This window comes from Microtus pennsylvanicus, chromosome 12, assembly GCF_037038515.1.
Source record: "Microtus pennsylvanicus isolate mMicPen1 chromosome 12, mMicPen1.hap1, whole genome shotgun sequence".
Classification (NCBI taxonomy): Eukaryota; Metazoa; Chordata; class Mammalia; order Rodentia; family Cricetidae; genus Microtus; species Microtus pennsylvanicus.
Genome location: NC_134590.1, coordinates 69972747 through 69986835, shown reverse-complemented (window position 1 = coordinate 69986835; position 14089 = coordinate 69972747). Strand labels below are relative to the sequence as shown.

The following is a 14089-nucleotide window of genomic DNA, read 5'->3' as shown; positions in this document are numbered from 1 at the left end:
CAAGTTCATGAAGTAGGACCAAGAGCAAGTGTGACCTGGGTCTAATTCTGGTCTGGAAGCAGAAAGGAGGACACCAGGTCGGGGACCTAGAGTGTATATCATCCTTAGATGGAGTCAGAGGGATGAGGCAGGAGACTAGGAAGGTAGCATCCCCACACAGCATGGGCCCCCTGCATTTCTGTCAAATCGCCATAGAGCCCAAATCCAGGTACGTTAAGGTCCAGATGGAGAGACTTTACACGGACGACTCCCTGTGGATCTGCAGAGGAGGGGGCTGGATGATTGCTCTCCAGGAGGAATTGGTGCTTGAGTACCAGGGACAAGTTGAGTGTAAGCTGCGGGTAGAGTAGAGCAGCCTCATTCCCAGGGGCAGGGGTATGCAAAGAGGGAGTGTCTGGAGCATCTCCTGTCTTGTCCTGCTGGGGGAGGCAGGAAGGGAACAGAAGAATGTCAAGTCAGTATCATGAGACATGTCTCATATAGAGACAGTCTTTCTTTCCAACTCTCTTCCATTTTTTTCATTATTACTAAAGATTAAACCCAGAGCCTCACATATGTTAGACAAGTACCTGGTGTTCTTTTTCAGTTTCCCAGTACAAATTCCTCAGACCGCAGGGTGCAGCTTTCTGGCACCTCAGCTGGATCATCATAGGCCCCCTGGGGCTTCACCGTAGGCTGTGGGATGCCTGGCATTGGCCACAGGCAGCTCTGTATTTTCAGAGTCCCCTTCCACTCAGCCAGTATCCGATGTTTGAGAGACATGCCCATGAAGACCAACGAGAGTTTGGGAATTTGGGATGAGCTAATGCGTCTTCCTGAATGCCAGTTCCCATGAGAAATCCCCTGTATTTTTCTCTCTTTGTTTCCAGTGACCCACATAATTTGCTTCCCGGGATATTCAGTGTGTTTCTCTTGGTTCTTTATGGAATCCTGGTGACTAAAAGCAGATGTATACATGGTCACAAGAAAAGGAAACCTGGCTGTATTTTTCTGGAAGGAGACACCACACCTGGCCACCAGCTGTATGCAGTCATTGTTGACACTGGCTTCCGGTCACCAGCCCAATTTACATCAAAGGTAACATGGACTCCTAACGGGCTTTTAGTGAGGTCTAGGAGAGTAGATGAGCCTGACGGGCAAAGAAGTGATAAGGAGATGATTTGGTTCCCCTGCCAATCACCTGTGACCACTGTCCAATCGTAATGTCAAGGTGACGCTTATCTACCCTTTCCACTGTCCTCTCCCCTGCAGATTTGTTAAGATAGGCCCCGCACCTCCTGCCCCTGGACTCCCCGCACCCTTTCTGCCTCCACAGTGAAAAAAAACGGCTTCAAAGATAGTGGGTCTCTGAGATGCTGAGAACTGGGTTGTACTCCCGTGAGTTAACACTGAATCTGTGGTCCACCTCAGGGAAGGATCTAGTGAGAAAGGGGTAAGAATTTCCCAGGCTAGCCTTCGGGCAAGGTAGGAGTAGGGCTGAGTTGAGAGATAGGGAGAGAGTTCGCAGGAGAATCAGATGAAGATGAGATTGTATGTGGGAAGGAAGAGGAAATGGTCAGAGGGTCAAGGTCTCCACCTAGCAGCCCAGGGAAATGCCTAGGCCAAGGTGGGCTATGGAAGAGAAGTCGGCAAAGGCAGGAACAAACTCATTCAGAGGCGTGGGTTAGCAATGTGTGCTACAAATGCACCAGGAATTCTCCAGGTGTGCTTGATACACCTTCTTCTAAAAACATGTCTGCTTTATGGAACCCGCAGGACTGGGGGCATGGGGAGTGAGTGTGGCCTCCCCTAGAAGCCAGAAGATAGAGCCGTGTGTTCTTGACATGCTTGTCCAAAAGCAATGTAAAACAATTAGATCTGCTGAGTTAGATCAGCTCGTCAGGTTCATGATCAGGGTGGGATCCACTCATCCACATGGAGTCAGTGGCTTCCAGTGCACGTGATTGGAGGCAGGATCCTCCTACCAGTCCCAAAACGATGATTACCTAAGGTGATTGCACCTAACACCCACAGGAGCACCATGGAAAGACTTTGCTTAATATTCATAAAAGACCTATATAAGTCATAGCTATCTCTATGCAGCAGCTGAGACAACTAGTTTCTCACTGTTATAAATCAATAGAACCAATGATAATGATGACAGTGTGAATTGATCTGTTCCTATGCCCACATTACTTGTTTTATTTGAGCTTTTGTTTTGTTTGCATGTGTTCACTGGTTTGTTCAGACAGGATCTCACCACATAACCCCGGCTGTACTGGAACTTGCTGTGTAGACTAGGCTGGCCTCAAATTCAGAAATCCAGTTGCTTCTTTTTTCCAAAGGCTGGGGTTAAAGGTGTGTTACTACACCCAGACACACTATTCATTTTACTGAAAAAAAAAAACTTACATATAAAGAGATTAAAGCCAATGAAATCAACTGCAATGTCAGAAAAATGCCTTGTGGAACAGAAACTATTGATTCTAAAATTCATATGGAAGGGATCACAAGCACACAGAGAATAAGCAATCTGAAAGGGAACAGCCAGAGAGGAGCCATCACAGTGTAATGTCTTCTAGGGTTGACCCGTAGACTTATGGGACGGCTAGACACCCCCAAAATGACCCAGGTATGTGTCAACGTCTTATTGACCAGAGAAACTGCTCAGCAAAATGTCTGCAGCAATCACAGTCCCTACAAAAAAAAACAATGTAAAATCTTTCATTGACCTTGTATACACACACACACATACACTAAATGAATGAATTTCAGAAGTCTAAAAAAAGAAAGATAATAATAATAATAATAGTAACTATTTAAAGCAAAAGATTATTTTGGACTAGAAAAGGATTTAAAATACAAGAGACGAGCCAGGCTGTGGTGGCGCACGCCTTTAATCCCAGCACTTGGGAGACAGAGCAGGATAATCTCTGTGAGTTTGAGACCAGCCTGGTCTACAGATGAGTTCTGAACAGCCAGCACTGTTACACAGAGAAACTCTGTCTCAAGAAACAAAAACAATAAAAAAGACAAGAAATTAATATTATTTTAATGAAAGATTAAAATCACTCTGCAGCAAAGCTGAAGCATTCTGAGTGGCAGATACTGAGAGAGTGATATGTGTACTCGATGTGGTTCCCTAGGGTGCTCCTTGTGGACATGGGTATCCCACCCACCAGCCCTTGACCCACTCTGGTGTCCTGCAGGCCCAGTCCGGCCACCATGGCCAAGGGTAGAAGATGCTGCCCTCTGTGGCGTTCTGCCCTGCTGAAGAGAAAGGCTGAGGAATTCCAAAGGGGCTCCTGCTTTTCTAGATAAGTTTGTGACGAACTGGCTCGTGGAGGAGCCTTTACACTGCAGGATGTCAGCCCCAGTCTGTGAGGCCTCTGCAAGCCATGCAAGTCCCCCACAGTCCCTGAGCTCAAGCTGGGACCAGCCAGTAGGGAGATGGGACAGGGCAAGGAAACACTGTTTACAGAACTCCACACCCTCAGTGACATAGCCTCAGCTCTCATTTCTGTGTCTGTTTTAAGGTTTTCATTGTTTTATGTGGTGAAAACGGACTCTCAGAAACCAAAGAACTCTGCTGCCCAGAGATGTCCTTATTTGGAAGGAATTCCAGGCACACCTTTATACTGAGGTACTCCTGACACTGCCAACCACATGTTCTGGGAAAGGGGCTGGTCAGAATGGGGTACCACAAAGTTGCTACATAGAGAACATCGGCTTTCGGAACATCAGGCCTAGGAGAATGCTAGCTGATGAAGCACAGAGAGCAATGAACTTGGCTTACATACCTACAGTTTTAGGAAGGTTTTGGTTTTGCTTTTGTTTTTAAAAGTAGGGACTTACTAATTAGCCATAGCGATCTGAAATTCACTATGTAGACCAGGTGGGCCTTGGACTTGCAACTACCCTCCTGGCTCTGCTGCATGGGGGCTGCAATTACAAGCATGTATGACATATGGGATAGATTAACATGGCTTGTTTACATGGGGTGGAGTGGGGTAGGGGGAGGGATGAAGGCAGAAAAAAAGGTGGAGGCTTACTAAGCTTATGTATTAGAATAAGTGTTCTTTATGTCACAAAACCTGATTAAATTAATTAGTGCCACCACCCCAAACCTGGAAGAGCAATGCTACGTGACATCCCAGTGATGGAGTCAGGGGAGAAGGTCATTTATCAAGGGAGAGGTGACCTTTTTAGAAAATATGAAAATAATGAAGTCTTTTTTTTTCTCATGGAAAAATGTATAATGTCTGTTATAACTTACTTATATTTATTATTTTGAGGCATTGTTTCTATGAGGAAAGTACAGGTTAACGTCAGACTAACTCATATTAGAACAGACACATGGAGATCCAGTGACTTGGTATAAGGAAGTTATAGCCATTGCATTTTTCAAGAGATGTGTTCCAGGTCATACAGTGGGTTCCAGAGTCAGCAGAGAGCCCTGAACCCTGAACCTGTTTGGTTGTTCTTTGACATCCAGGCCTGAGATAAAGTGTGAATTATTCATGAGGTGCAGCACAAGATAATCAATTAATCATAACAAAGTAGAATGGCTGGAGCACCACAGTGCGATGAAACTTTAAAACCTAGGGATCATTTATTTCTAGAATCTTCCACTTGTTTTGTGTGTGTGTGTGTGTGTGTGTGTGTGTGTGTGTGTGTGTGCACGTGCACGCGTGTGCATGTGTGCTTTTGGTGAATAACGAAAACCATCAGCTTACTTGCTGATAATAAAGGGACATTACAGTAGATCCCAAAGGCCTGTGTGCCCCTACCAGTCACAATGCTCATTGGAAACCACGGTGCAGAAGGGCCAGATCAGAGCTGGTGAGGTTGTTATAAATGCTGAACACACATGACCCATGAGACATTTCTTTGCTTCATTAGCACCCCTAACCAGCTGGGTCCACTCCAGAAAATCTACTTGTGGCACGACAGTAGTGGACCGGCCCCAAACTGGTTCGTCAGTCACGTGATGGTGAAGGAACTATACTCAGGCCAAGGCTGGTTCTTCTCTGCCCAGTGCTGGCTGGCTGTGAGCCTATGTGATGGCCGTGTGCAGAGAGAGCTCTTCTGCCTGCGCCGTGGTCTTGGCTTCTGGAAGGTAGGCCCCATGAGGGTGACCTGTGACATATTTGGTGAGTTCTTCTGCTTCTCTTTCCAAAAATGCTATTTGAACTTTCCCAAAGTTATGTAGCCAACTGTCAAGATAAGATATCCATGTCGTGTGGCTTCTCCTGGAAAGACGCAAGCAAGAGCCTACTCATCCCAGATAGGCACTGATGGTACACAAAATAAATGGCTCCTTCCAAGTCTGTCTTGGTTAGCCACTTGGCTTATGGATTACTTACAAGGGTGCGGGTGACTCACCAGAGGCTACACCACTAAAAAGCCAACCCCAGCATGGGCGGTGGCACTAAGGTGGCCCCCCTGGGGCTCTGCACTACTTGCAGTAAATCCTTTCCACAGCGGTGGCTTACTCTTTCTCTAACCTTGGAGCGGATATCTATGACTCTCTTATGTCTGGAGCTCCAGGGTCTTAACCCCTCCCTCCTACTCCGGGAAGGGCTGCTTCAGCTCAGAGGAGACAGTTGCAGCCCACCACACCTCCGGTGACCTGACACTTGAAATCACCTCTCCAGCTAGCATGCAAGCAATGCCTCTGCCACTTAGCAATCTTTACAGGGATGCAGTTCTGCAGTCTTTAAGTTGCAGCAGTAATAAATTTCTTGAGCTGCTGCAGGCTGGTGATCTGCAGTGTCTGAGAGGGCCCAAATTAGAGATTTATTATTAACTCGTGTACCATAAGCAAGTTCACTGTCATGGAATGCAAACAGGTCATGGCTGCAATGTCAGAGGGTCGATGAGTGCCAGTAGGTGACAGACTTGTCATTACCTCGCAGATGAAGTATGAAATTTTGGGTTCTGAATATTCCCATTTACTCCCCGCTAATGGCTCACTGGAAAATATTCACATTTTATATTCAATGCTTTAGAATAAGCCTCTTCATGAATTTCCCTTTAACTAATTTACAGGCCATACAACGGCCCACTGTGCACTGCTATTTGCCCAGGCTACAGCCACAATTTTCCTTTATCTCCATAACAGCAAATGTCACAAGAGACCCTTCTCTGTGAGTTGTGTTTCTAAAGAATGGTTTCTTTTTTTAAAAAATCTTACAGCATTTTTAATTATTTGCTTCATGCACGGGTGTGTGTTCATGTCACCATCCACGTGTTGAGGTGAAAGAACAGCTTACAAGAGATGGTTTTCTCCTTCCTACCATGTGGGTCCTGGGATTGGGCTCAGGTCACCAGGCTTGGCAGCAAGTGCCTTTACCCTTTGAACCAGCCTGCTAGACTGACATTTCCTGGACACTGGGTCTTGTTCTTTCCGTTGTCGCTTGCCAGTTTAGCACAAAACATGGCCAATATGAATTTGAAACAATTGTTTCCAAACAGCCATGGTCCCTAGGAAAATTTTAGACCTTTAAACTAAAGGCCCTTGCTTGACTGTGGCATCCCTTGGACAATAATCGCCATGTTTCCCCCTCCAGCTGATGGCCTTGAGACCTTTAGGTGAGAAACCTAACTTTAATGATTTAGTCATCTGTGAACCCATATGGCTGGGTCTCTGGAATCAGTGGTCCCTTGAGAATTTACATGCAAAAGATACACCCATCATCTAGCAAACCTGTTTCGACCGTGTTTGCTGATTGTTCTGTTTGTGTTCATAATATCAGGTCTGTGTATAAATGGTTCTTTTTTTTTTTTTTGGTTTTTCGAGACAGGGTTTCTCTGTGGTTTTGGAGAAAATGGTTCTTTTCTAGAACGTTTATCACCAAAAATTATTTAAGTTGCATTGAGAATTTTATAGTTCGGAGAAATTCCACAAGGTATTACCAACTTCTGGGCAGTAGACCTTGTAAAGCTCCCGAGCAGAAGGCAGGTCAGTTCCAGCTCTCGGTGAACCCAGAACTGGGGCCCAGCTCCAATGAGACGGTGTTTCTGTAGGAAATGCTAAGAATGGGGATTTTTAGAAAGTCTTTTGGAGATCAGAAAGGACAGAAATGGTGGGAGGGCCAAGAAAGGAGGTCTCCACGAGCTAGCACAAACGAAGCTGGGAACTAGTTGGGACTACACTTTTGGAAGCTTCAGTAGGAGGCTGAACTGGGTCGGAGTCCAGGTGGAAAAAGTAATGTCCAGTGAGGTGCTGCTAAAGAGGTGGTGGGGAGGGGAGGAAGGAGGCAGAGCAAGTGACCATCTTAAAAGAGGCACCCACCTGCACCAACCCAGTAGCCAGGAGGGATCCAGCTCTCAGCTAAGAGAGAAAAGCCAAGCAATTTTGGAGTCCCATTCTAAAAGCTGCAGGTTATCAGTCAGGAGGCTTTCACTCCGCTCACACGTGTGTCCCTATCTGGAAAAAACGCCCGTGCTTTTCTGTTTCAGCTTTTCTATGCCAAGTTCACAGAGTACCTGGAGGATTTCCACATTTGGCTCTCCCTGTACAGCCAGCCCCCTTCCAGCAGCTACCTGCACACACAGCGGCTTGCCGTGGCCTTCTGTCTCCTGGGTGTCTATTCGTGCCTCACTGCCCTGGTCACTGCGGGAGTCCATGAACAGGTGGGGGGCAGCAGATTTTCCCACAGTAACTTCCAACTCTCAGGCAGTTTGTCCTTCTTGTAACGTGCGAAACTCAGGGCTCCCTGAGGCAGGCGTACGCTAGGGGGCGCAATCTAGAGATGTGCTGAGTGGGCCTGCAGGTGACATGACTGGAATCAGAGCCCGAGAGAGCCTGCAAGTCAACACTGGTGCCCTGGGAGAAGTCACATCCTGGGTTCCAGACAACATGGCATTTGGGGTGAGGGGAAAGAAGCTAATCTTTTTATCTTTTTTTTTTTTTTTTTTTTTTTTTTTTTTTTTTTTTTTTTTTACTATGGGTGCATGTGTAACAAAGAGGAAAAGAGAGAGTACCGTTAGAGTTCAGAGGAGAGGTTGGACTTCTTGAGGCCAGAGTGACAGGTTTTTTGTGAGCTGCCTGATGTGGGTGCTAGGAACCAAACTAGGACTCTCTGCAAGAGCGATGCATGTTCTTAACCTCTGAGCCATCTCTCCAGCCCAAGGTTGTTGTCTATGATAAATGCAGGATCATTCATGGGACCAGCCCCGAGGTTCACACGGTCCTCCAGACAGCTGGAGGATACACGGATAGTAGCTGGGTCAAGACTGTCCTGTGACAAGCTAGCTGTCATAGGTCAAAGGGTGTGATGAATCTTTATGTGGCAGCAGATATGATCACACTTAAAGATACGCAGAATTTTAAACTAGAAGATGTTGGTAGACAATAAGCAAAAGATGACGAAGGATGTCATCAAGCGGCAAGGAGACGTCTGCTAAGCTCCCTGGGAAGCTGGGCTTCCCTGGCGACCTCCAGTGTCTGATTTAGGATGCCATCTCATCCTCTGCTGGGGGCATAATGATGCTCTTGGCACCTTGTTATGGGACTGTAGTCAGGACTTGATCATCTGAGCACAGGTCTTGTGGGTGCTCAGTAAGCATTTCTTTGGCTCACAAGAATGTGTCTATGAGGAAAAGCATATTTTGTCTTGTTCAACCCTTGGGGCGGAGGCAAGGCTGGGATAAAGCTGTTTAGCTGAAACAGGAGTCACACTCACATTGAATACATTTGGAACTCTTAATTGCCCTGTAATTGAACTGCTGCAGCGCCCGCTGGATGTGGGTCCCACTCTGGAATCCTTCCGCATGGGTCTCCTGTGCACCTTCCTGGCCTGTCCAGCTGCCCAGCTATTGTCGCTGCTCTTCAGGTTCAGCAAGGTATGTGGCCCTGTGCTTCTTGGGAGACCCCTGATATAGGGTGCCCTTACCAACCAACCTCTTTACTTCACAGGAAGCCACAGAGCATCTTCGGGATGCACCACAGTGGTCTTTAAGAGGAGTGAAGACAGAGGTACCTCAGGGTATGGTAAACTAAAATCAGAAGCTTCCCTGGCAGCTGGTCCTCAGGGGGCCAGTCTCTTAAGTAGGCAGCATAGCCCTGCTTTCTGTTTGTCTGGTTCATTGAAAATAAACATCATCGGATGTACTTAAAGCCACTTGTTTCTTGGACCACCGTCCCTTGTAGACAATAATCTTGTAACCACCATTTTCCAGAATCATATGAACCACCCCATGGCAGAAAAGCGTGTGTGGGGAGCAAATCCTTTCTCCAGGATCTCACTTTTCAATAATTACGGTTTGAAAACTTTGTATAGCCGCACTGATTACTCTTTCTTCTTAAGGATCTTTAAGCTTTTAACGGCACACTTTTCTCCTGCTCTGTGGCTTCCAGCTCTGGGTGGCTGAGGGCTTGTCAAGGCCCATACCAGGATGGAGACATCAAAAGTTCTCCTCTCAGCTCTGCCTTGTCTCTCAGACTCTTTCTGGGGGGGGGGGCAAGAGGGAGAAGCAGCTCCGAGGGTACCATGGTTGTGCCTCTGTCAGAGTCACACATTTGTTCCCCAACCCAAACAGGTCCTGATCGCAATGGGAGACCAGGTTTGAGGCCGCCATCCCAGGTAAGTTGACATGGCATGTAGTCCCTAATTCTACAGAGTAAGATGCAAAAAACTGGATTTTTCTGGCATCTTTTTGTGGCTGTGGGCTAGCTGTGCTTGGATCCGGAGGACAGCTGGGGCTGGTCCTCCAGAGAGTGTAGGCCATGTCCCAGAAGTGGGAGTGGCAAGCAGGTAGGGCCAGGGAAGGGCAGCATCTGGAAAGTCCCATGGGTGTGTCCAGTGAGATCCTGATATCCTGTGGGAGAGAAGGAGGAGAGATTGTGACATTCCGAGACTGTGGTCTGTGCTGCCCTTTCTGTAGACAGAACTTGAGAGCCAGGTCTCTATGGACACAGAACTCTATGCAAATGAAGGACAATTTCTAATGTTACTGTGGTTGCATTGCATTGGGATTTTGCTTTGGGTATCTGTGTGCTGGTGCCCTTGGGTATTGGTGCCCTTGGGGTATTGGTGACCCTGATTTCTGGTGACCTTGGGTATTGGTGCTTTGGGAGTTCTGGTACTCTTGGGTGTTGTATGTTTCTTACTCGCTACTCTTTAGGTCTTTGGGGGCAGCCTGTGACCCAGTTCCCAAATAAATTCTTCTTAATTGTGATCTCCCGGCCTTAGCTTGGCTTGTTTCTAGTCAGCTTTGCTTAACTTATATTATCCCATCTACCTTCTGCCTCTGGGCTTTTCCCATTCTCTTTCTTCTGTAAATCTTACTCTTATTCTGTGGCTGACTGGGTGGCTGGGTGGCTTGTCCCCAATGTCCTCTTCTTCCTAATTTCTTCTTTTATTTATACTGTCTGCCAGCTCTATCTATTTCTCTCTTCTGCCTTGCTATATAGGCTGTTCAGCTCTTTATTAGACCAGCAGGTGTCTTAGACAGGCCTAGTAACACAGCTTCACAGAGTTAAACAAATGCATAAACAAAAGTAACACCTTAAAATAATATGACCCAACACTTGGGTGCTGGTGCCCTTGGGGTGCTGGTGCTCTTAGGGGGTTCTCTGTGGTGGTGCATTAGGGCTAACCTGATTCCCACCCTTTCTAGGCAGTGAGTCAGTCTGCTCCACAGGTCCACACCCCCTGTACCTACCTATGCAAGGCGCTCTCAGGCCCCACTTGTTCTGTGTGTCCCATGGACCCCCGACCCCCACCACCAACTTACTGGGGTTCTGGCCTTCATCCTCCAACCTTTTCCCTCTGGTGGGTTTTGCAATCTATCAACCTCACTGCCTGGAACTGCCTGGAGGCCACCAGCATTGGCCCTACGGTAGGAAGAGGAAATTGGAGTTTAGGTACAAATGGGCTGACTCAGACAGAGAAGACATCCTTCAAAAGCCACCTGAGGCCCCTGCTTCACCAGGCCCGCATCTGGCTCTGCGCTCAGACTTGGCTGCAAAGGGCACTAATGTTGCAAAAGTGGCACTGACTGGGCCTGACGCTGTCACAATTCCAGCACCCTGCATCAGACATTCTCCCGGGGACTGACAGAGCTAGGAGGATGGCAGCCAATAGCAGTGGTGTGACCTGTTCACCCTTTCTTGCTCCGAGAGAGAAGAGCCACCACCCTCCTCCCAGTTCACAAGGTAATGGCACCCCACGGCTGTATTGAGTAACCCCCATTCCTGCTGACAAAACAGGGGTCTGTGCCCATTCAGAGAGGTAGAACAAGCAGAATGAACTTGGTCCAAATGTCACTAAACATCCTAATCCCCTCAAAAATCCAAGCCTGGGTCTGAGTCCAGGCCGATTTGAAGCCATGACATCTGACTTCAGTCCAGTCCTGGTGAGTCTGGCTTACAAGCTTGATCCAGTGCTTTTAAAAGTCAGTGTGAGACCCTACACTTGAAATATTCTTTAAGTCAAAGCTCTACTTCTTTTCTGTGCAAATTAGAGTAAGAGCCCCATCCTCAGATTAGGTCAGATGCTCACTGAACCGGAAGAGGAAGGGAGGCTGTGCTAGCGGAGTCAGTGAGTCCTGCTGGAACCAGGGTCCAGGAACTAGCTTCATCTGGTCTGGTCATTGGGATTGAAGGGCCTGCTGAACCTGGCCTCATCGGAATGGAGGACAAGGGTGTCAGCATGTAACTGCAGGGCTCTTGGGCTGCAAAATGTATGGACAAATGGTCAGGAGAGGCTTTGGGCAGCAACTGGACTGTAGACAGTGGTCAGCAAGGTCTATGTGCCTGGCGCACACAGAACACATTGGGGGAGAAGGAAAAAGTCACATCTAGGTGCAAATAAGCACTCAGCTAGGCAAGCTTATAATAATAGTACCAGCATTGGCAGGCTGTCCCAAGAATTGTGGCTAAATATTGCTGGGCAGATAGATGGGCTGCAAAGCCAGAGGTCAAAAGTGAGGGGTTCACTGTGGAATATGTAGAGATAGGACAGCTCAAGATGACCCAGCTATAGCGGCCAACTCCAAATTCCTCATTTCCCACTGCTACCCCTGCCCTTCCGAGAAGGACTGATGTCCCAGTTCAAGGGTCATAGTCATGCAAGTGGACCTCCCTTTGTCTGTTTGTTCTATTTAGACACTGAACTGATTGATTGAGGCCCTATCCACATGGCGAGGTCTATCTGCTTTGTTTGGCCCACTGACTCAAATGTTATTTTCTGGATCATCCTTGCAGAGAGAACGCAGATACTGTCTGATAGTATGTCCGGTACCCTGTGGCCCGACCATGGTGACAAACTCCCATAGCACTGTAGGTGAGGATGACAAGGTCTGCTAACCCAGTGGTCTCTATCTTGCTCTTCCTTAGCTCCCAGCAGTGGTTTTGAAGGGCGTGTGCCCCGGTGGTCAAGGGTCTGTCTGCGCTGGTCAAGCTCTGTGGTCTGGGCCATTTGTGGGTTGGCTTCCCTGGCCTGTGGCTTGGGGACAGGATTCCTAGGCTACAGGTGAGTAGCTGAGGTTTTCAGACAGCCTCGGGTGCTTGGTAAATATCCAGGATCTGGGAAGAGACTCGTGTGTTTCGGGCATCTCATGCAACTCACAAATTACTATTTTCTCCTATACTCCACCCCTTTTGAAGGGGAATACAATCATATGCAAACCCCAAAGGGTCACTCAGCCCTGCCTGGTCTTCAATAGAAGCTGTCTAAACAGAGTCCTGAGTACCAAACTGTTGGGAGCTGTGAATGCTTCAGATCCTGAATTTCTTGTAAACAACTTGTAATGTTTGCAGCTGCTCTGAGCACGAGACCCTCAGGAGTTCCTGATGGCAGGGGCGTGGTTTCTGGTGGGTTTGGCTGGGGCGTGGCTATCAGTTAAGGATCCCTATATAAGTGGCTCTGGTACACAATAAAGAGGGCATTCTTGTCTCAAGGATGACCCGTGTCTCTGTCTGTGTGTCTTTGTGTGTTTAAATCTCCAGCCCCTTGTCCGGTTCACAAACTGTATGGTAGCACACAGAGCACAGACGGGCGTGGTGTGCTACACCAAACAAGAAGCTTTGGGGCGGGGGGGGGGGGGGGACACAAAAAGGGAAGGGCATTCTGCCACTAAGCTCATCAGAGGATCTTGGCCAAAGTCAAACATTTGTTATCTAGTGTTGTCTGAAAAACAAAATGTATACTGTTGAGCTGGGCTGTGATGATTCATCCAAGATCCCTACCAATCCTTCCCACATATTACCTCTTCACGTGGCTCCTGTGTGGTTTAGGTCACCCCTGAAGACCATAGGGCCATCCCCTATGGCTCTGGAGAAGCCTATACCATGTTCCTAACCCATGAGGAGGAGAAGCCACCCAAGGCCCTTTCTTCCTGACAATGTCTCCTCTCCTAACTGCATTCCTGACCACGCTGTGAAGACAGTACAGACACTAGACTTTCCTTCACACCTCAGTTTGCTTATCTGTAAAAGAGGGACTCTGGGTGTGCTTAATCCAGAGGTGTGGGGTGAAATACAAAGTCTTGCAACACCATCACCTGCATTTCCCCGTCCCTTCTCTGCGCCCTGTCCTGTCTTCATTTCAGGCCCTCTTACACTTGGTGCTAGGACATTTCAGACTGGTTGGTATCCCCTCAACAAGGAAGGACTCTGCTTTGATGGGCAAACAGCCCTAGCACCCATCCTGCAGCCCCTCCTCAACCACTCCCCATGTCTCCCAGAAGCGGAAGTGGAAGCATCATTGTCCCTCTGATTGTGACTGTCGTCATGGGTAGCGTACTCCCATGATGCCGACCTACCCCTCTTCTGGACAGGTTTATGACAGAGCAGTGTATACAGTGGCTGTACTTGCTGCTTCTCTCTGTGGTCTGCTGCATATTTGTCACCCAGCCACTCATGGTAAGAACTCCCCTGCAGTGCAGGTGCTTTTGGCAGTGGGGGACTGGGGAGGGACTGGTGAGGGACCGGTGAGGAGAGGGCCCAATGGGTGTGTTTTGGTGGTGTGAATCTTCTCTATAATTTGATAGGTGTGACAAGAAAATCTGGGAGCCAGGGCCTGGGCTAAACTTCAGCTCAACCTGGTGTTCAGAATCCTTATTTTATTTTAAAAATCCCCAAAGAGATGAACCACCTTGT

At 47.8% G+C, this 14089-nt stretch overlaps 1 protein-coding gene across 1 annotated transcript in view; it reads left to right on the top strand.

The window, feature by feature from the left end:
- Pkd1l1 (polycystin 1 like 1, transient receptor potential channel interacting) overlaps positions 1 to 14089 on the top strand; it is a 109539-nt gene that overhangs the window by 59300 nt on the left and 36150 nt on the right. The window contains exons 30-37 of the mRNA XM_075942809.1: positions 870 to 1077; positions 3516 to 3622; positions 4882 to 5098; positions 7444 to 7617; positions 8719 to 8829; positions 8903 to 8972; positions 12326 to 12461; positions 13768 to 13852. Coding sequence (XP_075798924.1) covers positions 870 to 1077; positions 3516 to 3622; positions 4882 to 5098; positions 7444 to 7617; positions 8719 to 8829; positions 8903 to 8972; positions 12326 to 12461; positions 13768 to 13852 — 1108 coding nt within the window. The remainder of the gene's footprint in view (positions 1 to 869; positions 1078 to 3515; positions 3623 to 4881; positions 5099 to 7443; positions 7618 to 8718; positions 8830 to 8902; positions 8973 to 12325; positions 12462 to 13767; positions 13853 to 14089) is intronic.